Source organism: Pyrus communis, chromosome 4, assembly GCF_041283825.1.
Source record: "Pyrus communis isolate YQ-2024b chromosome 4, ASM4128382v1, whole genome shotgun sequence".
Classification (NCBI taxonomy): domain Eukaryota; kingdom Viridiplantae; phylum Streptophyta; class Magnoliopsida; order Rosales; family Rosaceae; genus Pyrus; species Pyrus communis.
Genome location: NC_142568.1, coordinates 887,922 through 913,221, shown reverse-complemented (window position 1 = coordinate 913,221; position 25,300 = coordinate 887,922). Strand labels below are relative to the sequence as shown.

Here is a 25,300-nt window from a genome sequence, read left to right as displayed (position 1 = left end):
AATTTAAAATTTAAAATTAAATATAAATAGTACTAATAAAAATTGACCGTATGATGTACGATGAACAATCATAATCATGAGATCCCTAGATCGTTATCCAAAATTAATGACACCTGGACGACCTCGTTGGTGCAGCGACAGGAGAGACGAGAGGGAGCCACGCGTGGAACACATGGAGAATTTATTTTTTAAGAAAGGGACGTCCACCGCTGTCCAGTTTCACTCCGTTTCTTTCCGCCATGTTCAGGCACCCTTCTATTTTCCGACCGCCCTCCGCCGGAGAACGGGATTGGCGACAACCGCCGCCGCCTCAGCAACCATACCTACAACCTCTAAACCCCAATTTCTCTCTCCAAAACCAAAACCCCGCCAATTCATCCTATATTTATCCTCAAAACCCCGCCTTTGCCCCCTACCTTGCCCACAACCCCAATTTCCCTAGTTTTACTGTCCAAAGCCTTAATTTCCCAATCCAAACCCCTAGCTTCCCGCTCCAAAACCCTATTTTTAATCCCCTACAGCTCCCAAATCCAACGTTTCCGCCCCAGACCTCATCCGAGAACCCGAAACCCAATGTTGATCCTCAACAGCTCCCAAATTCTGCGTTTCAGCCTCAGACTTCATGTGAGAACCTGAAAGAGATGCTGGAGAGCATCGATCAGGCAGTCGAAAAGGCTCGCGGTGATTTTGTGGCGGCAGGAAGGAGCGTCTCGGCGTGGAAGGTGTTACAGTCTGCGCTTGTGATGCTCAAGGTTGATGACCGGAGCTTTCTTCTCGGGCTTCAAATGCATCAAGTCCCTTCTCTTCACCGCCTCATGCTCACCGAAGGCAGGGTAATAGTCACTCTCTCTCTCTCTCTCTCTCTCTCTCTCTCTCTCTCTATATATATATATATATATATTGGGTAAACACTTTGTTTGGTTGCTTAGAAAGTGTGGGAAAAGGAATGTAATTGATGGAAAAGATAAATGTCCTTTCATTTGCAATTGGAAATTATTTGTTCTGCGTCGGGAACTTATCATAAATTATGTATACAAATTTGTATCCTTATGTATTAAATCTTTCTAATTTTTACTCATTTTCTTTTGTTATGTAGATAAGTTCATTTATCCATTGCTTTGTTCTGGCTCGAAGAATTACATCTTTGTATGATTTGGAACTTGCAATCTGCAAGAATGAGGAGATTGAGGAGTTTGAAGTGCTGGGATTGGGCCCTTTGTTCCGTCACCCCCTTGTTTTGCATTATTTCCCAGTGAGTTCTGATACAACTGAAGTGTTTAAGATAACTAGCGAGGAGATACTATGTTTACTCACCTTGTATCAAGAACATAAACGTAAAGTCTCTGTTGAAGAATTTTTGGATTATATTGTTAAGAGGCGATCAGTTGCAAGCAAGGAAAATATCGGAATTCGAATTTGTAGCTTGGGGTACGTCTCACATCTTTTTCCTTCTATTTTATGATAGATAGGCATTGTGTCTAATAATTGTAATGATTTTGTATAGTAAAAGATTTACAACCCCTCCCGCCTGCACAGATTTAGAAAATGTTGCGACTACTGGATTGATTCACTTTGATGCCTTGAGTGGTTAAAATTACATTTGGCGTGCATAGGCGTTTTGAGTAACTTAAGTTTTTAGTCCTTTGAAAGTACTAGAAAATTATATGTTATAATGCTCTTGTTTGAAGTAAACTACATGATCATAGGGTGCACGTTTCTTCTATTCGGAAAGGCAGGAAGTTAGAACGTGCCGCTCTAATTAAATCTCAAGAGCAAGTTAGAATGCGCCGCTATAAGAAGAAGGAACCAATTCTTACCTCATTGAATGAGCAGCTAGACAAGCATTTCTGTGACATTTCTCAGCATGCTGAAGTGTTTTCTGTTGTACAAAAGGAATTTTGTGACAAGAAAGATAGATTTGTTTCTTCAAGTTCAAAGGATGGAGGTGGTAAGGATTTTTTACATGAAGATGACAAAGATAAAGGTCATGCATGCACCGAGGTTAACTTTTCGTTACAATCTGCTAAAATTTCGGACCAAGTGAGTAACTCTACTTACATGTCTGCAATAGAGGAGAGGCCTTTGCTTGGATCAAACCACCCTTCTCCGGCTTGTGGAACCCAAAAGCATAATGAGGGTAATGGGTCCGTAAAAAAGAAAAGAAAATACGAAAATCTAAGCAGCCCCATCTCTGTCCCCCAAAAATTACGAAAGAGAGACAAGGTAGAACAAGATGTTCTTTTTACTAAGAATGACCATGAAACCGAGGAGGACATTAGTATGATTAAAACTGATCTTTCAGTTTCCAGTGATTTTTTGAGGAAGTTTATTACAACTTGGAAGGATGCATGTAAGGAGCAGACTGTGACTGAGGTATGTTGTTGCTGTTGTTGTGTCATATGAACAACTTATTATCAAGATACATTTTGCTGTCTAGATCAAACACTTGTCAATGTCCTGTATATTGGTCAGATGCATGTTAGTGCCTTACATATAGTCATTGTTTTCTTAGACCTTTAAATGAAGTTCTAGTTGATAGAACATTTCATTGATTTACTAATTTTTTTCTCGACTCAAAATAATTGTAAGGAACGACATGCTAGAGGGTTTTCCATGTTAATGTAACTATTAATCCTTATATCCTCTATGTATGGCATTTTAAGAAAAAAGAAAAACATTTGAAATAAGTTCACTTATATTTTTATCCTTAGTTTCCTAATTGTGTCATAAATTGTTGGGCTATGCTGGTTTATCAACTATCCCTTGTGGTTTAAACTTTCAAGTTACTTCTATTATTCTCTATGTTGTGTTCTATTATCGGGTGTAAGTATGGTGCATTCCAATGGATGGGAGTTGTCGAGGGTTCCTATGATCGAATTTAGAACTATCTTTTTTTATTGTCTTAATTTGGTGTTGGAATGTAAAATTTTGTTTTTGGGAAGGTTTTTGAAATGGTGACTCATTTTATTGGTCTAGTGCGGTAATCTTTGCCTAGCATCACCTCAGGATATTTCTTAGAACTTGAGGCTTAGAAGGAACTTTATAGGGAATTCATCGGATTTTTTCTTTATTGTCTATGCGGTATCAAATTCCATACAAGCGTAGAATTACTTGAGTGTCTGTGCAACTAAGAAAGAAAATGATAGGTTAGACCTTGTCACACCGACACCAATCTATTGTGATCCTCCGATGCCTAAGTTGGTAGATTTAGTGGATGAATGCAAATTCAAGAGTTTGAGTTTCTTGGCAGACGAATAATTATCTTCTCATGGTGGAAGGCTATATCTTTATATAGTGGCAAATAATTTTTCTTTTCTTTTTTTTTTTTTTGAGAAGAAACGATAAAATTTTATTAAAACATTTACATGAATTACAAAAAAGTGGATTAGAAATCCACCATCTAGCAAAACTAGCTAAGACCTCTCAAGTAGGGCTATTTACAAATAACTAAGGCTGAACCAAAATCATTTTATGGCTGCTAACACATCCCTCACTATATGAGAAAGAGAATAATCCCTGAACTCATTCAAAACTGATGCCCAGCGGGCTGCCCAGTATCTTACTCTACCCTGTAGTTCTTCTACCCTCACTCCCTTATAATAAAAAACTCTTCTGTTACGCACCAACCAAATGTTTCCAAAAACTGCCAACACCAAACAGCCCCACAAAGCTTTAGCTTTCCTCCCATTTGAAGTTGGTGCTTGGAAGCTCAAACAACCCTTTGGAATAATCCAACTAGCTCTAACTTCCTTGAACAATTTCCCACACAACTGTATTGAGTAAGAACAATGGAGAAAAACATGATTAACACTCTCCTCCTACTGCACCAATGAAGACAAATGCAAATAAGCCTTCACCTTTGAGCTTGATCACAGGTGTTGGCCTTCCCAATAGCCACTAACCACGCAAGAACTTTGACTTTCGGAGGAGCTTTTGATTTTCAAATCTGAGAGAAGGTTGGAAAATGTTGCACAGTTCCGTTGTTGCACAAGAATGAGCTATAGGATTTGCAAGTGAACAATCCGGATCTGTCTAGTTTCCACCACCTAGTATCCGCTCTTGATTGAATCAAACGAACATTTTCCACCTTCTGTAATGACCTAGCCACCTCTGCTATCTCCAGCTCATTCAAATTTCTTCTGAAATCAGAATTCCAGCTCAATGACAGAAGACAAAAAGCCACAAAACTTGAAATGCTCTGGTCGTGCTATCTCGATAACAAGAATAATCTAGGATACTGCTCTTTCAACGGTCCACCCTTTAACCAACCATCCTCCCAAAACCTCACCCTCTACCCGTTACTCACCTCAAACTTGCAGCACTCCAGGAACGAAGAAAGACCAGTGACATCCGGTGATTGGCTGATTTGAGGTCCAGTATCCCGCCCATTAAGTCAATTAGCCATTTGACTTTGGGAGACATGAGGAGGGGTGCCATTAAGAGTCCTATTTTAGTTTTGGAGGTCCCTTACCTCAAGGATCATGCCTCTGACTCTGCCCATGATTATGAGGACTGTTATCCATCACAAATCATGTGGGATCATACTTATGGATCTATGACTGACCATACTTCAGCTTCACAGCTGTCGATATGCAGCCTCTATGGTTGTCGATGTGTAGTTGGTAAGTTATTTGCACTTTACCGAGCTGGAAAAGGACAGCGTATAAATAAATATGTGTATATATATCTATATATCCCTGAGTTGGTGAGTCTTGTTGCAAAGGAGCTGGTAGCATGTGCATAGAAGCTGATTTTATTTCTTTGCATTGCTCTTTCCTTCCACCAATTTGGAGTAGGTTTCTATATGTTTGTAGTGTGGTTTGTTTGGACAAGAAACTGTTATTTTCTGGCTTTTGGGCGTTATGGCACTAGTCCTTGGCATTGTGAATTTTTTGCCGCATTTGGATTTTTTGGGAATAATTCAAATTGAGCAAAAAGAGTGGTTAGTGACTCACAGTATGGTAAATACTTGTGGTGTGGTCAGAGAAGGAGACCAAAGTTTTGCCTGTCCCCCCATTGGGGTACATTGTATAAGAAGAATATGGAATCAGTTGATGGTATCTTCCTCATTACCTGTGATATTGTGGTTTCTCAGGAAGATGAAAAAAGTGGGATCATCCTTAGGGATTGCTTTTCCTTACTCTGTAAGAGCCACAAATGGCGTGGAAGGTTAAGAAGGCCAAATTAATATGGGGTTGTATAACTTTGGCTGTGTTCTGGGTGGTTTTGATAGAGACAAAAAATGGTTTTTGAAGATTGTGTGGGTGTAGGGGTTAAAAAGTTATGGGAAAGAGTTCGTTTTTAGTTTGCACTATGGGCTTCAATTATTTGTTTTAAATTGGCAAGCTGGTATTTGTTAGTTCTGCTTTTTGGTAAGCCTTTTTGTTTCAGCTGATTTTGTTTCTCTATTCTTTTTAGCCTATCAGGAGTTTTTTTCTTGACCACTTTGTCTGTACTATGTAATTTTATTGCCTTTTAACAATTAAATTCTCTTTTCGAAAAAAGAAAAAAAGAATCTGTGATGCAAAATGAGGATACTTTTTATTTGGGGCATGATTAGATGTCTAACCTCTCTTTGAGCATCTTTATCCAAGAAATATTGGGATTTCAATCTAGTTTTGTTTTTGAGTAATGCTTCTGATTTAAGTTCTACAGATATGCGTTCTCAGCAACTGGCTTCTGTTGCTTGTAGGTACTTTGGAGCATGCTTCAGTGTTATGATAAGAGGATGAAAAAAATCAGCAGAATATTTGCTTCAGACCCATTGATTGGATTATTGAATGTTGCCGTAAGTCATTCGGTTGATTCAGTCTCCAACATATTGTGCATTTAAATTTATGTATTTTTTTGGCAATATTCAGTGGTTGATGTTAGAAGTCTAGCTGATATACCTGTTTCTTTGTTTATGCATAAGTCTCATAAGTACTACTGGTGCTCCGTAAATTAAACTCAATATTAAATTGATACTTTGCATTTTAATTTAATATTCAGTGATAAGTGATTCTTTATTGAGGGCTTAGGGAATTAATATAATACCTGAGTATTTGGAAATAGAACGTTACCCATGTCTCCCATTTTAATTTACATATAGGCATGGTGCTAGTGCCGGCAACAGTTGTTAGCTTAGGCACTACATCAGTCATTGGCTTTTCCTTAACTTTGTATCTTGCCTTTTAGTTTTTCTGCATATTTAGAAGGCCTTGAAAAGTTCATTACGTTACAGAACTGCTGTTGAAGTTCATCTTATGTATACAAGAAAAAGAATAAATGTAGTAAAAAAAAGTTTTTTAAAAATGCATTTTTGTGGTTCTAGAGGACATTTATGCTTTTATTTATCATTCTTAACAATTTCCAATTTTCTATGTTATCTCTATCAATCGTTTCAGCTTTGTAGTACTTGTTTGTGTAAGTTTGCTTCTTTGTTATTAATAGGTAGATAAAATAATAACTTACTGCTGTTTGTTTGACTTCCTCCAGTTAGTTCTTATTGATGTTGCATGTGCACTTATTTTTCAGGTCTCATCTATCAAATGTGGAATGTGGGATAGCATGTATGATACATCCCAATCCATTGGCCAACACGAATTAAGTAGAACTTCTACTGATAAATATTCTGAATATTTGAACACCGATGTTGAATCAAATATTAAGGATGCACCGCCAGTCATTACTGAACATGTTACCCAACATACTCAGAGTGAGTAATGCACTTTATGTAGTCTGATATTTTACTAATGGTTATTATATTGTTTTGTATCTTTCTTGAAATTTTGGTTACGTGCTTATTTTTTTTCTTTTATCAGATTTGAATAAAATAAATTAGAAACAGTATAGGTCAAGGACATTTAGAGAATGAAGTATTGAATGAGGGAGCAGCAAAGCGAGTAAAAATGATGGCTGTTATGAAAGGGCAATTTGATTTTGTTCTTATACATGGTATGATGTGTTCATTGTTACATCATCCATTTATTTTTTAATAACGTAATCTTTTTCTGTTTCAAATGTTTTCAATCTTCATTGATTTTATGTTAGGACTACTAGCATGGCTGCATGAGTAAGTCAAAATAACTGCTGTGCAGCAGAAAAAGGTATTCTGCTATGTATCCTTCGGTGAATAACACAAAAAAAAAAAAAAAAAAAAAAAAGGGATAGGAAGCATTAATATCGAAGCAGGAACAAATCATTTATTTCTAGGCCAAGTGACTAAAGACAACTCTGCATTCTGATTAGACATTCTTTGGAAAGAATTTAAAAAGCTTATTACAACATTACACGGTACTCATAAGCCATTGATTATGACAATTTGTGCCAGCCTCACAGTGCCTAGAGCTGGATCATGGACGTCGTCAGAGAACTCATGGATGTTATCAGAGAGTGCTCACCATGGATTATGACAATGTTGTGGCAGCCTCACACTGCCTGGAGCAGGATCATCAATGTCGTCAGAGGATTCGTGGATGTCGTCAGAGAGTGCTCACCATGGATTACAACAATGTTGTGGCAGCCTCACGCTGCCCAGAGCAGGATCATCAACGTCGTCTGAGAATTCGTGGACGTCGTCAGAGAGTTCTTGGTAAGCCAGTCTGGTGTATGCAGAAGATAATCCAAAAGAGTGAGAAAAAGAACACGGGCAAAGGCTCATCCAGAGGATCTCCTCTTGAAAAAAAAGTCTGCTATCTGTGTGGTCAAGTTGGACACGTTCACAAGAACTGCTTCCAACAGACTGGATCATCTTTGGCTCCAGAGGATCCCTTGGAATTGGTTCAGCACCCAGCTCAGTCAAACAGATCTGTTGGGAAATTTCCAGTTCATCCCCAGCCACAACAGAGTACGAACAGAGCACCAATGCCACGGAACAGTGGATGCGAATTTGTAGCATGTGGACCTGCAGGTGGTCAAGTAGCTGTTGCTGGAGAAGCGATGGAAGAGAAAGTCAATGCTGTGGTAGATGGTAAGGTTATTTTGTTTAATCCGGAAGCTAGGGTAATAGATACTGGTGCATCACACACTTTTATTTTTGCCATATTTTCAAGACTATTGTGATTAGGACCAGAAACTCTGGAGCTACCATTGCGTAATCTGCATTTGAGTGCTCAATATGTGTTGTCCATGTGTGTCTAAACGACGCCACACGAGAAGGGGCATATTGAGAGCGTCAATTCCATGAGGAAATTAAGGGACCTTGCATGTGGTTATAAGGATTGGGCTACTCTCCGTATTGCCAATAAGATTTATGGTGAAACCTCATCCTCCTTTAGGTTTGGAGGTTGAGGAGTGACATTATCCGTGATAGTTTGATTAAAAGAAAATAATTATACGCTGTTTTCTACACATTTCCTATACAATTGGTCAACTACCAAGCAAAGTTGATAATGAGCCAGCGTACATAAAATATAAAATAAAAAACCATTACACAAAGTGAGTACACTGACTAGCCAAGTCCTGACTTCATAGCCAAATTTGCCGTGTGTAATGGTCTAATATATGTAGTATAAAAATTATACTATTTCATATTATTTTAAGGGCATCGGTTACCTTAGAATTTGGAGATTTGGCTTCTTAATTGGAAAGCTACTGTTAGTTAATTTTGTGGAGTTTTCTACGAGATTCTAAGTTTCAGGCTGATCTTGTTTATTATCCTGTTTCTGTTTTTGTTTTTGTGGACATTGGATCAGCCCTTGTACTGGCATAGTTTTGTGCAATAAATTTTGTCTCTGGTTTCAAGTAAAAACTTGTCCTTTCACCGTACCTTTCCCTACCTTCAGTTTTGCACCCTTTCGGCCTTCCACATGTGCATTCCTTCACAGAACTGGTGTGCCTTACTGTATTTTGTGATTATACTCCACAGGTGTGTCAGTTGAAGACATAATCAGGAAAGTTGCTACATATTTTGAATTTGATCATGGAATGTGCATCAGCGGTGAGCCACTTCAGGAGAAGATATTTATCTTCTTGAGAAAGCTTTGCAATTGTGAAATTTGGTTGGTTGAAGAATTTCGTGTCAAGGAATTTAGGTGCCTTGGTTTTGGGGAATTTCTAATGTTTTTAGAAAAATATGCCTGTCTACTTCCACATGAGCTGTGCAAGTTCTTGACTGGTGACGGAAGTGAGAAGTGTCCTTTGGAGGTTTGCATGCTCCAGCATTATTTTATTGTGTTAGTTTCTCAAGCTATAAATAGTTTATGGGAAGATGAAGAAATTTGCAAACTAAATATTCCATTACTGCTTAGGAAGCAGTTCCCATTGATTAGTTTCCAAACCATTGAAAATAGTTCTGTAGAAGATTTTCTGAGTATAGTGGAGAAGCATAAAAGCACTGCAATTTCCAAACGTATTCTATTTTCAATGACATTATATGGAACTAGTGACCCGACAGACTCATCAAAGCACTGTAAGAAAACAAAAACCCATGAATCTGTAACCTCCAAGGATGCAATTCAAGTCCTACTCAGAGCTCCAATGATGTTGGATTTAAACTTATGGTCACATTGGGACCTCTTGTTTGCTCCCTCTCTTGGTCCACTTGTACTATGGTTATTGAATGAAGTCAACACTGATGAACTGCTGTGTTTGGTGACGAAGGATGGAAAAGTGATTCGGTTAGACCATTCATCTACTGTAGGTTCATTCTTGGAAGCTGCTCTTCAAGGATCGTCTTTCCAAACAGCAGTGAAAATGTTATCTCTGTTCTCACTATCTGGGGGAGAAAAACATGTCCCAGTGTCCCTTTTGAAATTTCATCTGCAGCATGCATTTGAAGTCATTTTGAAGAATCATCTTCTGGAAGTAAATGGCAGTAAGAATTTTCTTAATCAAGAAAAAGATTTTTCTGGAAAGCAAATGGTTGGTGAAGGTTCGACAAGTAAATTATGTAATGAGTTACACAGGGACGTAACTCGGATGAATATCGGTGAATCAGTTTTATCAAGATTTGTCATTGATTGTCTTGGCTATCTACCTGCAGAGTTTCGTAGTTTTGCTGCCGATGTATTGCTTTCAGGGATGCAATCTGTTTTCAAACATGCTGCTTCAGCCATTTTGGGTGAGTGCAAGCAAACGGAGCAGCGGCTCATGCTTCATGAAGTTGGCTTATCACTTGGAATAATAGAATGGATTGATGATTACCATAAATTTTGTTCTTATGATGCTGCTGATTCATTCATTTCTGGGTCGTCATGCTTCACTGTTAGGCATAAAACGGGGTCAGACTCAAAGTATATTAAAGATGTGTCAGGTAAGCTTGCCGCTTATGAAGGGACTATGAGTGCATCTGTTATGGAAGACAAGCAAAAAGATGAATGTACTGAAGCCTGTCTAAAGATTAGTTGTGCAGAAGCTTCCGAAGCTACAATTGTCAGTGGCTACCCAGAGCATTATACTGAACTTAATGAGCTGGAAGATCGAGTGCTGGTAATTGAGTCGATCAGGAGAGATGAATTTGGTCTAGATTCAAGCCTGTCAAATGTTGAAAGTATCATCCTAAAGAAGCAGCACGCTCGGTTAGGTCGAGCTCTGCATTGCCTTTCGCAGGAATTGTATTCTCAGGATTCCCATTTTCTTCTTGAGCTGGTAAGGCTGCCTTTTTTGGTTTCTTTCAGTGTGCTTAGTGCACTTCATAGTTCTCCCCATGCAACAACTAATAGGTTCATACCAGTGTTAATAGGCATGTTTAAATTCTAAACATTCTGACCGGTAAGGTTTGGTCAAACCGTGGCTGAGGAATTTTTTACCAATAAACTGGACCTGCCTAAATTTTATAATCATTAAGAAATTTTTTCAGCTAATTGGTAGATTTCCCATCCCTACTGGCGGTGATCTGTCCCTGCAGGTGGCATAGATCTTCAATATATGGATTTCTTACTGTAGAATATTAGAAATGAGCGTGCTTGACGTACTTGATTTTCCTTTTTACTAATGTGGTGTTACCTTTAATGGACAGACATCAATATCTGCAAGACAACTGTTACTGAGTTTCTATAGTTTATCTGTTTATTCTTTGGTCTTTTTGTATGTAGCATATTTCATCAGTAATATTTTGTTGATACTATAAAATTACAATTTGAATCTTCTACTATCTTTATATGTTTGATGCTATAATCAGAGTTTGGAGTTGAAAACAATCCTCTGATATGCTTATTGTGTTTTAGTTGCACCTAATTATTCTTTATCGCTGCAGGTTCAAAACGCTGATGATAATACCTACCCATCAAATGTAGAACCAACTCTAACATTCATTCTTCAAGATTCAGGTATTCTTGTTTTGAATAATGAACGGGGCTTTTCTGCCCAGAACATTAGGGCACTATGTGATGTTGGAAATTCAACCAAGAAAGGATCTAATGCTGGGTACATAGGGCAGAAGGGCATTGGTTTCAAATCAGTTTTTCGGGTAGGTTGTGAAAATTACATTAGTCTCTCTCTCTCTCTCTCTCTCTCTCTCTCTAAAACGTTATACATAAAAACTTTGGATGCTTTCAATCATTGTTTCTGTTTGTTTTGTTCTCATGTACCCGCTCTGTCGTAATCACGTTGATTGTGTAGTTGTTGAGATGCGCAGGCTTGTATTTTTTTCACTGAAAGTTTGCAAGTAATTAAGTTGAATAAAGTTTAGTGCCAGATCATGGATCGTTGCTCTAGGCATCAACAACCTTTATAATTGTTAATAGGTCAGAATAGCCTTCACTAGAAAAGAACAATTCAAGACAGGAAGCAAGTTGTCCACTGGTCTAGCTCGACTACTCAACTATGATTGTAAAGCATTGCTAAGCATTAAAATGTAGGACAATTTGTCCCGCCCATCCTCATGCAACTTATACTTCTAATAACAGCAACCCAGAAGACCCTCACTCTCTTGTTCGAACCTCCAAAATCCTAATCTGAGTGAGCTTCATTTGTCCTTGGCAAGTTCCCAATACCAAGCCTCTTTTGCCCTTTACCTTTGACCCAAACCCAATTCACCAAGTGATACTTTTCTTCCTAAAATACTTACCGCAAAATAATTCTCATCGAACTTTGTTTTGGCCATATAACACGAGTACTGCATCCAAGAAACAAGGATTTGAATCCAGTTTGCTCGGGAAGTCAACTCCTGCTCCATATTACATAGTTTCTTCTATTATTTTTATACCACCCAAAAAAGAGGCCAAAAAAGCACTTCAACACGGTTACAGCCTTCAGCATACCTACTACGCTTTTCAGCATATCTGTAATTTTATTTTGTTTTCTTTGAAAAGAAACGGAACTTTTATTAGAAAAGAAGAAATATTTACAATGACTGAATAAGGAATTTACAATCTGAAGACCTTGTATTGAGGTTTCATTATTATGCTGTTGTCTTTGTGCAGGTTACAGATGCTCCAGAAATACATTCCAATGGTTTTCATATAAAGTTTGATATAAGTGAGGGTCAGATTGGTTTAATTTTGCCCACAGTTGTACCTCCTCGCAATATTGACTTGTTTAGCAGCCTGACATCTATTGACGATGATAAACGGGATTGTAACAGCTGGAACACTTGCATTGTTCTTCCTTTCAGATCAAAAGTATCAGATGGAACTGTCATGAAAAACATAATTAATATGTTTTCAGATCTTCATCCATCTCTACTGCTCTTTCTCCACCGCCTCCAGTGTATAAAGTTTAGAAACTTGCTCGATGATACCCTTACAGTCATGAGAAAATATATTGTGGGAGATGGTATCGTTAAGATTTCACATGGAAAAGAGAACATGACATGGTTTGTAGTATCTCAGAAATTGCAAGCAGATTTCATTCGTACTGATGTACAGACAACAGAAATCTCAATAGCATTTACTTTGAAGGAATCAGATAATGGTGATTACAGTTCCGATCTAATCCAACAGCCTGTTTTTTCATATCTCCCTCTCAGAACATATGGACTGAAATTTATTCTTCAGGGTGATTTTGTTCTTCCTTCATCTAGAGAGGAAGTAGATGGAGATAGTCCCTGGAACCAGTGGCTGTTGTCTGAATTTCCTGATTTGTTTGTCAATGCAGAGAAATCATTTTGTTCTCTTCCATGTTTTAAAGAGAATCCCGGGAGAGCTGTGACAGTCTATATGTCCTTTGTTCCGCTTGCGGGTGAAGTGCATGGTTTCTTTTCTCCTCTTCCGCGATTGATTACTGCAAAATTACGCGCATCGAATTGCTTATTCATGGAAGGGGGAAATAATGAATGGGTTCCTCCTTGCGGAGTCCTAAGAGGTTGGAATAAACAGGCTCGTTTGCTTCTCCCTGATGCCTTACTGCGTGAGCATCTTGGCCTTGGGTTCTTGGATAAAAATATACTTCTGCCGGATCCGCTCGCAAGAGCTCTAGGTATTAGTGAGTATGGACCCAAAGTTCTGCTTCAACTTATGGATTCTTTATGTCATACACAAAATGGCCTCAAATCAATGGGACTGAGTTGGCTGGCCACTTGGCTAAGTGCACTTTATGCAATGTCATTCAGTTCTTCTGTCAAAGCTTCATTTGAATCGGGAATGGAAATGGAATTCATACATACCCTTCGAAAAATTCCTTTCATCCCTCTTTCAGACGGTACATATGGTGCAGTGGATGAAGGCCCAATTTGGTTGCATTTTGATGCCTTAAAGACTGAGTTTGAGGGTCAGCATGGACTTGAGTCTTTTCCTGATTTGTATGCTAAACTTAGGATTGTAAATCCTGGCTTTCTCATTGCATCATGTGCTGATGTGCCATCCGTAGATGTGACGACATCTGACAAAGTTACAAGTATGCTTCGTAGGATCGGTGTCCAACAGTTATCCGCACATGAAATTATCAAGGAGCACATCTTGCCGGATATATCTGATGACAGGTTTACAGACAGTGATAAGAATTTGATGAATGATTATATTTGCTTTGTAATGGTTCACCTACAGTTGGACTGCTATGATTGTCGTTCTGAACGGGAATACATAATCTCAGAACTAGGAAACAAAGCATATATATTAACAAATGGCGGCTTTAAACGACCAGCTGAAGCATCAATTCATTTCAGTAAAGCATTTGGAAACCCATTTGACATAAATAAATTGATTGATGGGGTGGATCTGGTTTGGCATGAGATTGACATCTCCTATCTGAAGCATCCTGCCACCAGATCACTCCCAAGTGGACTGATGAAATGGAGGGAATTTTTCCAGAAAATTGGTGTTACAGATTTTGTGAAAGTAGTTCAAGTTGAGAAAGGAATCAGTAGTTTATCCGATGCTTTATTGAATGAGTTGATGTTCAATAAAGACATCATTTCCCATGGATTGAATGCCACTGATTGGGAGTCACCTGAATTAGTCCAGTTATTGACCCTATTATCCGGAGATGACGACAAAAAAGGTTGTGAGTATCTCTTAGAGGTTCTCGATACATTATGGGATGATTGCTACAGTGATAAAACAACAGGTTACTGCATTTCTAAATCGGTAGCTGATAGATGGCCTTTCAGATCTTCGTTTATAAGCAGTATCTGTGATGTGCAATGGGTAGTATCAACAATGGATGATGAACTTCACTATCCAAAAACTTTGTATCACAACTGTCATGCAGTGCGCTCGATTCTGGGTGCATCTGCTCCATATTCTGTTCCAAAGGTTAGTTAAACATGGTACACTCAAACTCGCCTTTCCTTTATTTTTCCTGGAAAAGAAACAATTTATTAAAACAAAAATTTACTATCAGTGAACCGGAAGTCCAGAAGCCGGAAACAAAAACAGGAATTAATAGAGATCTTAAAGTAACAGCAGCCACACTGAAAATTATGATAGTAACGTCATCCTATAGCTGATGATATAATATGAGGATTTGGTCTTCCAATCTACTATCTAAACCCTAAAAATATTTGTATGATTAATCCCCTGATGATTCCAGCTTCCACCACCTTTTATCCCCTCTCATTTCCACCAAACAAACTCCTTCTAGAAGTGTTAAAAGAGCTGCTAATTTTTCTCTCTTCATCATTATGAAAATGTCTAAATGTAAGTCCTCATTGCATCCTTTTCTCCCCTATATGAAATCTATACAAAACCTCTCTAACCGACTCCCATGTTAAGGAAACACACAGCCACATGGTAATAATTGTCAACGAGCACAAAAATTTGCAATATCACAAATAAAAGTTTAAGACGAACTAAATATTTCTCTATTCTTTGAGACAATGCTTTAGTTTTTAGATTTGATGCCACATTTTTGAGCTTGCGCGTATATAATACTTCGTCAACATGGACACTTTCTTGTTAAAGCAAAAATGTCTCTAACTTTTCGAGCATGTTTATAGCTTCTTGGTATGAAACTTTTGGTATTTCCATACTATCATCATCAAGAATCTTATTTAGGAAATACAACATTCATGAAGGATAAATAAGTCACTAAATAATATTTTTTTAACTATACCTCTACTAAGTAATAACCGCTTTAAAGATATAAAATTAGTTTGGTCCCAACTTTATGACTTTAAAGGGATTTTACCGTATTATTTTTCTTATATGATTTTTCTTGTTAAGTTGACCCATGTAATCGTTAACTAGCTTGAGAAATTTAGGAAAAAAGATGTTCCAGTTCTAAGATGTTAAATTTGGAGCATCGAACCGTGGATCAATTGTTGGAAAAGCCAATGATTTTATACACTGACATGCAAGACTCGGAATATTTGAAGGGAGTTTGACATTTAGGCCCCTGCCAAAATTTTTAACTTTCCTAATAACTTGTGGTAAATTTGTTTTTACAACCAAGGACAAAACCTATAAAAAAAATCCCAAGTGTTGGTACGTGAGTTGCCTACATCGACTATGTTCTTAATTGTTAGAGAAAGTTTAAACTATGTCCTTAATTGTTAAAAAAAATTGACAAATGTTTATGGGTAATCCAAAAGTTTCTTAAGCCCTTATTAGTTAGATTCTCTTATTTGATTGGGCATTCCTCCCTTGTGGTCAGATTGGGAAAAACATATACATTAATTATATTGGGTGACACAGAACACCTCTGGTAAAGATGAGTCTCAGACGTAGATAAATTGTTTGCTATGATGCAAAGTTAGCAATAATTTTGATTGTTAACTTTACAACTGTTCTGAGAAGTGTATGATGTCAGGACGTGAGCGAACATCTGTTTTGATATTCTAACACTTCCCCACATGTGTGGGTTTTTCCTCATTGCTAGTGAGCTCTAGACATGAAAGCAGCACACATTGGGATGTTTGTAGTCATAGAAATATGATCTCAAGAGACTGTTACAGTTGTGATGTTGACTAATTGGTAATTTGTGGAGAACCCAGGGTTTCATAAGTTGCATTGCAAAGCTTAGAAATTGGAATTCCTGATGTGGGAATTATATTCTCAACATTAGGTCATGTACTTTTCCTCGTAAGTGTGAGAAGATACAAAAAACAAAAAAATCCGAAAGTTTCTTTTCTTTGAGAGAGAGAGAGAGAGAGAGAGAGAGAGAGAGAGAGAGAGAGAGAGAGAGAGAGAACATATATGTAATTAACTCATTAATACAAAAATATTTTTTGTTTGTTTGTAAGTTGTGTGACATCTGCTGCAGTATTTGCTGTTGTAATGCAGGATGTATCATACAACAAGCTTCAAACCAAATAACCAGTAACAAGCTTTAAACCATACAGAGTTTTTGTTGTCCATTATTCATCTCACTGTTATCAATCACAGATTCAGCTATGTTGAAATCTCTAAAGTCGTTTAAAAATTCCTGTATTGTTGATTGTGCTACCTTTTTCTCTTTGAAACAGGTGAGAAGTGGAAAGTTTGCAAGTGATATTGGGTTTAAGACAAGAATCTCTCTTGGCGATGTTCTTGAGATTTTGAAACTCTGGAGGTGTGAGAAACCATTCAGGGCCAGGTATGCTTTGATTACTTTTTTTCTCCCTCGTTTATCTGGAAGTGCAGTCGTTGGTATTTTATATCTTAATCTACCTTTTCAGGGTTAACCATTATCATCAGTGAAACTGGATCAAAATAAAATACCTAAGCATACACTATGTTTTGTTAAACTTAAACTTTAGCAAAGATCACCGATGTCAGCCACAGGTTACTGGGTCTAGGTTAATGTCGGATTAGAATTCCTCTGAAGACCATGCTGGTGGGGCGAATAAAGCAAATGATTGTGTGATTCTTAGTTTTCGCGTCTTGGCAAAGTCTCTACTCATTTTTAAAGAGATTTATTTATGAGTTCTTAAGTATCGCTTTAGCTATGTTTTATTTCGTCATAAAAAGCAATTTTATCCAGTGGAGTTAAATGGTAGTTTAAACCATTATTCCTCATTATGGATCCAACATCACTAACCAAGCATTATTCCACTAAGTGGGGCCGGCTATATGAATCCTTGAACACCGTTGTGCTCAGTTTTGCACCAAGTCTTATGTTAGATCCAAGTATTCCATATCTTTTCTTATAGCCTCTTTATATGTCTTCTTAGGTTTTCCTCTACCCCATTTCCGTGAGCCTCATTATGGATGAAAGTGAAAAACATGGGAATACAAAGAAAGTGCAACCCCGAGCCAAAAAGGCTCCCACTTTGCGAGGGTTTGGGGGAATATCTATTGTACACAGCCTTACTTTTGCTTTGCAAAGAGGCTATTTCCACAACTCGAACCGGTGACCTTTCGGTCACAAGGGTATTGAGAAAATTGGAAGAATGCCCTTTAGGGAGGCTTAAAAAGTCTTTTGCTCCTGTTTTTAAATTCTATAGATTTCTGCCCTTTTCTGCATGCACAAAAACTTTAGTGCCCTTATTATTGGTGTAAAAGTTTGGCTTGATACAAGCCAAGATGGATGTGAAGGGAATCCCACATCGGAGAAGTACAACATTAATCTAAGGTTTAAATATAGGTGTTCCACTTCTAATTGCCCCGAGGCCTTTTGAGATAAAACTCCACACCAAAGGTCCATTGGTCTTGATACCACCCAGGATATTGGGCTTAGGTGGTTAAGTGGGACAATGTTGGTGCATGGCAGCCTTAGTAGTGGACACTTATGGAGCCCGTGACATAACACTTTACCTAGGTGACACACCTGTTTCCCTTTTTACCTGGAACGAGGCAAACAAAATGCCTCTTCTTCTCATTATTCTTATCTATCTTCTGTTTCTACGACTGACCTGCATAAACGTTTCGAGTTTCCATCACAAAGTTCATATTATTGTTGTACCTTTTTGGTAGTCTGACTTTGTCCTGGAGTTATACCATCACACTATAATCTATGCTTATAAAAAATTTGGAGTTTGCTGCGCTTTTGATTTTCATCCGTCAATGAAAGTGAAATTTTTTTTTGAGAAGAAACTATAACAGTTTATTAAAAAAGAAAAGTGTAATACACAGAAGTGGATAAGAAATCCACCAAGAACAGAACAAGAAAATCTCTCCAGAGGATCAGATTACAAGTAGGACAACCTCAACCAAAATCATTTTACCACTGCTAACATATCCCACAGTATGTGAGAAAGAGAGTAATTCTTAAATTCATTTGAAACTGAAGCCCATAATGCTGCCCAATATCTTACTCTTCCCCACAGATCTGCTACCCCCACACCAGTATAATCGTCAAAAATTCTTTTGTTACGCTCCAACCAAATGTTCCAAAAAACTGCCGACACCAGACAACCCCACAAAGCTTTAGCTTTCCTCCCAATTCCTAGAGCCTCAAAATTAGTGCTTAAAAGCTCAAAACAACCCTTTGGGATGACCCAACTTACTCTAACCTCCTGAAACAATTTCCACCACAGTTGAATCGTGTAAGAACAATGAAGAAAAATGTGGTTAACACTTTCCTCCATTGCTTTACACAAACTGCACCAATGGGGAGAGATGCAAATAAAAGGACTTCTCCTTTGAATTTGATCACAAGTGTTGAGCCTCCCAATAGCCACTAGCCACACAAGAACTTTGACCTTCGGAGGAACTTTTGATTTCCAAATCTGAGAAGAGGGTGGAAAATGTTGCACAATCCCATTGTTGCTCAAGAAAGAGCGATAGGATTTGCAGGTGAACAATCCTGATAATTCCAGTTTCCACCTTCTATCATCCGCTCTTGATTGAGACAAGCGAACATTTTCCACTTTCTGTAATAATCTAGCCGCCTCTTCTATCTCCACCTCGTTCAAATTTCTCCTGAAATCAAAATTCCAGCTCAAAGAATTGATAGAAAGATCCACAAAACTTGCGATGTTCTGGTTGTGCATTCTCGATAGCAAGAATAATCTAGGAAATTGTTCTTTCAATGGTCCCCCTTCCAACCAAACATCCTCCCAACACCTCACCCTCTCCCCATTGCCCACCTTAAACTTGCAACATTGTAGAAATGATTGGAGACCACACGAAATATCTTTCCAGGGGCTTCGACTTGAACCCCGCACTGGAGGGTTTGCATTCCACCCATTATCCTGCAGCCCATACTTGCTTCTTATCACCTTGTGCCAGAGAGAATTTGGTTCCTTTGGGAATCTCCACAACCACTTAGCCAATAACGCTTCATTCTGATTCCTCAAATTCCCTACTCCTAAACCCCCTTCCTCCTTACTTTTAATAACTCTCTCCCATTTCACCAGGTGGTTTTTCTTTCCTTCCTCCACCCCCTCCCAAAGAAAACCTTTCATTAGTTTTTCTAGGCGTCCAATCACCCCGCAAGGAATTTTGAACAAGGACATGTAGTAGATTGGCAAGCTTCCCAAAACAGATTGAATCAAAGTTAATCTGCCTCCTCTGGATAAGAAGGCCTTCTTCCAATTTTGAAGTCTTTTTTCCATTTTTTCTACCACTGGATCCCAAAACGTAAGTGCTCTTGGCCTACCCCCAAGAGGGAGACCCAAATACTTTATTGGCCATCTACCCACCTCACAACCCCAAGAATCTGCCAACCTTTTTAATTTCTCACAATCTGAGTTTATTCCAGCCAAAGAACACTTTGCTTTGTTGATTTTCAACCCTGAAACAGTACAAAATAAATTGAGCACCTCTAATAAACTGTTCCAAACTTCCTCATCATCCGCCAAGAAGAAAATAGTATCATCAGCAAATTGAAGATGAAAGTGAAATTAACACAAGAAAAAGATCCATACCAAAGCAACAAAAGATATATATATATATATATTGAACAATTGGACAACATAATAGATAGGGATAAGTTTCAGATCTATTGGTTTGAGATTAAGAAGAAAATTAGAATCAAATTTTGAGGTACAAGGTAGTGAAGGAGTGACTGGCAGCGTGGAGGAGGTAGGAAGCGACACTTGAATCGACGCCCCCACTAAGCAAGACGGCGGCCCTGTATTTTTTTTCTTGAGACAGCTCGAGCTTTTCTAGACATTCTCCCCTCTAGAGACCCTCGAGCTTTTCTCAACATCTCCTCGAAAAACCCTCAAGTTATAGACATTCTCCCCTCTAGAGACCCTCGAGCTTTTCTCAACATCTCCTCGAAAAACCCTCAAGTTATTCTCAACATCACCTCAAGAGATCTTGCAAACATTTCTCAACATCCCCTCAAGGGAGGAGGAGGAAGGTGGTGGGTGGTGGGTTCTCGTCGAGGTGACTACTCGTTGGTGAACCTGGAAAGAGGCGCGACGCCGTAAGTTTGCCTTTTCTTTGGTTTTACGTGAGAGATAAAAGCACGATCGTTCTCAGGTAGTTGATCAGTGAGAGAAATTCATGAGGAAGTGGGACAGTTTACAGACTTCGTCTTGTTCAGAACACTTAGGTTTCAAAGCAATTTAAGGGAGACTGAAAACAATTAAACCTAGGTATAAGGGCACTTAAGACTTTTTGCACCTAAAAACAGTAAAAGTCTATAAAATTTAAAAAGGGGGCAAAAGTCTTTTTCGGCCTCCCAAAAGGGGTATTTTTTCTAAATCTCAATTGGGGGTGTTACACTTTTACCTTATGTTTATCTCTACCAAGTTATCATATTCTCTCAATGTAGTTTTCTAAAGCTTTTTCAGCAGGGATAAGATGTCTTTTTCTTATTAAATAAAATCAGAACTAGTGCATTCTGTTCCAAGCTTGGTCTTGACCTCTATTGATTGTAGACTTGTGAGACTTTGTGCTATTCTGTACAGTTTCCAAAGTGTGATAAGAAAATTCCACATAAAAAGTTTCTCAATTTCTTTTTTTGATGCTTGACATGTGAGATTCATGTATGTTCGCATTCCTTTATTCTTTTATTTGTTAATTTCCTTGCTTGTGCCCATATTGAACCACACTTCCTTGTCTTCTGTCTCAGCCTAGCACAAATGTTCAAATTTTACTCATTAGTTTGGAATGAAATGGCTCCTTCAAAGCAGATAATTATGGACGAGTTCCATTCTGGACCTTCCATATTTGTTCCATATCAATCTGGCTTCAGTCACGAGGATGTGGTGTCTGGTGTATTTTTGTCCCCTGAAGAAGTATATTGGGATGATTCCTCTAACTTTATCAAGGCGGTCCATCCTGAGTGCAGCTCAACAGCTGTCCGTCCTGTGTGCAGCTCAACAGCTGTCAATCACATCCCCTTAAATAAGATGCTTCGTAATTTCTACCCAGGCCTTCATGACTTCTTTGTTGGTCACTTTGGAGTACATGAGACCCCACCTTTTCGGAGCTACCTTCAGATTTTGTTAGATTTATCAAATGTTGCTTTGCCTTCACAAGCAGCTATTGCTGTAAGTAATCAAGTTTGTAGAAATATTATAACTAGTGCAAGCTACACGGTGATGTAAGAGTTCCTTGTTGCAGGTTTTTCGAGTTCTCCTCAAATGGACTGATGGGTTGAAGTCAGGATCAAGTGCTGAAGATATTCTTTATCTGAAAAGGTCTCTTACGAAGATTGAATGCACGGTGCTTCCTACTGTGCAAGATAAGTGGGTTTCTCTACATCCTTCCTTTGGATTTGTCTGCTGGTGTGATGATTTGATGTTAAGACAGCAGTTTACGCATTTGGATGGCGTTCATTTTTTATACTTCGGTGAACTAAGTCATGATGATGTAGAGATGCTATTTAAGAAAGTTTCCATTCTCTTGAAAGCTTTAGGGATTCCTGCACTTTCAGAGGTGAGATATCTTTGGTTTTGTGTGCGTCTCTGAATCATTAGCAATATGCTTTGAAGTTCGAAGTAAAAGAATTTTAAACGTTGTACTTTTTACATCTGCCCATGCATTGTTACTATGTTATATTGTTATATGAGAAAACATGCTCCATTTCATTTGATTGAATAGTTGACCCAGCTCCTTGTTGTTTGAAGAAACCCTCCGCTTATCTGCATTGTAAAAAGATATGTTGTTACAAGATTTAGGATTTCATATATTGCAAAATTAATGCAGAAAATAAATAGATGAAACAGTGTACACTTGATAGAAATGTAATTGTCATCTTTCCACTTTGTGCATTTGCATGCAGGCTGTAACTCGTCAGGCATTATTTTCCGGTCTGGGAGATTGTAGCTTTAAAGCTGCATTGCTGGATTGGGCTCTTCCATATGCACAACGCTACTTACAAAGTGTACACCCTGATAAATATACACAACTCAAGCACTTTGGATTTGATATAGTAAATCGTCTACAAGTAGTAGTTGTTGAAAAGCTGTTTTATCAGAACGTTATAAAGAGTTTCGGAATTAAATCCAAGAAGAGGCAAAGATGTAGCTGTCTGCTGCAGGTATTCTCTTTTGTCTTTCATCAAGTGCGTGTGTGTGTGTGTGTTCCTAATGCCTATATGCTTACACCAAAATACAAACTGACTCAGAAGTTGGTTGGGATCACTATATTTACCAATGGTTTGAAAGGCCAGCAGTAAGCGTAAGTGCTGAGGTATAATCCTTTGGACTTAAGCTAATTAATTTAAAAAGTTTACTAACTAAAACTTAAAACAAACTGTGGAATGAATAGCATATACTAAGTCTGGGAGCTTAAGAAACATTAGCAATCATTTAGCATTGAGGTAAAATTTCTAGGTTATCGCCGCCATGTTGTGGAGAATGGAAAAGAGACCTTGAGTTGGAGGAGAAGCTCTTTAAGACGGCGTCAAGAGAGAGTTGGGAGTTGGATCAGACAGAGAAGAGGGTACAGAATTTGTTTTGGCATTCTATTTGGGAAGGAGAGAAAAGGGGGTACATAATTCGGTTTCATTCTTAAAACCTGACAAAGTGGCTATACATGCCCTTTTTTAGGACACAAAATTAGACTGTTAGGTGAAAGGCGAAACGATTAACAAAACTTGGCCACAGTCAGGCGTTTGCGTTCCTAGGAAACTTCTAAATGGAGGCACTGGTCAGGAGATTCTCGACTGCCTTCCTCATGATGCGCCTATGCCTAGCCCTTCAAAATACTGATATTTACAATGTTAACAAATTAGCCTTTGAAATCATATCATGTTGGTAACATAATATGTAAATCTTTTTCTAATAGTTGATGGTTATGCTTTTTTAATTCGGAAGATTTTGTACCAAGCACTTGTGATACTTGCATAATGGGGACATGGAAACTCTCTTTCAAAGCCATAATTATTTTCATCTTATAAATACAGGGTAGCACGTTGTATACGAACCAAGAGCCAGATTCACACGCATTATTTGTGGAGCTATCACGTTTGCTTTTTGACGGAATTCCAGAATTACACTTGGCAAATTTCCTTCATATGATCACAATCATGGCTGAATCAGGTTCAACTGAGGAGCAGACAGAGTTTTTTATCTTGAACAGCCAAAAGGTGCCAAAACTTTCTGGCGGAGAATCTGTTTGGTCCCTGCCATCAGTGCGTTCATTGACAGACAATTACAAGTCACTCCAAAGTAGTGTAACTTCGACAGAAATAAATGAGGAAAGCTGTTCAAAATCCAAAAGGAAAGCAATAAAGTGGCCACCTGTTGATTGGAAAACTGCACCGGTTGCACAGTTTAGCAGTGCCTTGGAAAAAGAAATGCATGATGATTCTGGTGGCATTATCGGACAGTTGGATAATTTGACTCCAGGTTCAGTTGACATTAATTGGACCATTGAAGATGATTCAGCAACGACATCTGCAGCTTTAGTCATGCCAGACTTCAATGATCTGCAAGAACATTGTGGTGCAGCTTGCAATGAGACTGACAATAGAATGCGTATTGAATTTGATCCTATTAACTTAGGTTTTGTTTCTGACCCTCCTGAGATGCGTTTGTCTAGTTTTAGCCAAAGAGACCAACCTAGACATGCTGGTACATCCAGTGGAAGAGATGGAAGAGATGCGATGCTGACCGGGAGACTAGGTGAGCTTGTTGCTTTTAAATACTTGATAGCAAAAGCTGGAAAGTCTGTTGTGAAGTGGGTCAATGAATGTAACGAAACCGGGCTTCCCTATGACATAGTTATAAGGGAGAAGGAAGATAGTACAGAGTTCATTGAAGTTAAAGCAACCCAGTTCCGGACAAAAGATTGGTTTCGCATATCAATGAGGGAGTGGCAATTCGCAGTTGAAAAAGGTGAAGCTTTCAGCATTTTGCATGTCATTTTGTTGGGTAATAATGCTGCAAGGGTCTCGGTATACAAGAACCCTGTGAAATTGTGTCAGTCGGGCAAGCTGCATTTGAATCTTTCGATGCCTAAGCATCACAAGGAATTATTCCTGCTGTCGTGACGGTGCTTCATAAGCCGGCCCCCATGTGACTGATCGGCTTTGGGCTGCATCCAAAGTTCAGTTCAGCAGGTACATGTTTTACTAGCATGTGTAGATACAAGAACAGAAAGGTACATAGTGATCCCTGCTCTGCTTTGGTACAATTGCAGCAGCTATGCTTTTATACAACTACATCTTGAGTTGCTGCTCTCATTTGACCAGATTTTAGCGTATCCGTGTCATATCCTACCGATGTGCTAGTCCGGTTGGTTTGCTGGAATTTGCGTTGCAGCAACTACGATCAGGCGTGCCACGATATACTAACTCTAGCAGGACTTGTTATGGTTCAGTGAAGAATCGAGTCGCTGTTGTATGTATAATGATAGATTCTGGAAAGTGTATGTATATATGTACATAAAGAAACAACTAACTTGTGTGGTTGCTTTTCATAGGTATCAGCTCAGTCGAGACATATTTGTCCATTATACCTGAGATTTTATAAAATACTAGCTTCTTGTCACACGTTTACGTGGTAATTGGCCCTTTTTATTGTTTTACTTATTAGAATTGTTATTACTATTCTAAAAAAAACTCATTATATTATAACAATAGAAAGATTTGTAATAACGGGAGGCAAAAGGCAGACAACGCAACTTAACATTTTTTATTTTTGTTTTTATTGAAAGGAGAGGAGAAGAGAGTGAGAGAG

At 38.4% G+C, this 25,300-nt stretch overlaps 1 protein-coding gene across 3 annotated transcripts; it reads left to right on the top strand.

The window, feature by feature from the left end:
• The first annotated feature begins 80 nt into the window (after positions 1–80).
• LOC137722350 (protein NO VEIN) lies at positions 81–25,113 on the top strand. 3 transcript variants are annotated; one of them, XR_011066755.2, is made up of 15 exons: positions 81–833; positions 1,097–1,428; positions 1,707–2,373; positions 5,693–5,788; positions 6,517–6,697; positions 7,313–7,951; positions 8,849–10,569; positions 11,177–11,389; positions 12,345–14,612; positions 16,763–16,872; positions 21,244–21,664; positions 21,738–22,052; positions 22,399–22,656; positions 23,524–24,722; positions 24,814–25,113. XR_011066755.2 is itself a non-coding variant. In XM_068461331.2 (14 exons), the coding sequence occupies exons 1-14, from the start codon at positions 240–242 to the stop codon at positions 24,610–24,612; spliced, it is 8,904 nt and encodes a 2,967-aa protein (XP_068317432.2). In that variant the 5' UTR covers positions 81–239; the 3' UTR covers positions 24,613–25,113. The 3 variants fall into 3 exon arrangements, 2 of the variants coding, with proteins under 2 accessions (XP_068317432.2, XP_088548220.1); XM_068461331.2 differs by having other exon boundaries at positions 23,524–25,113; XM_088692094.1 differs by lacking the exon at positions 1,707–2,373 and having other exon boundaries at positions 222–833; positions 23,524–25,113.
• Positions 25,114–25,300: the final 187 nt, after the last annotated feature.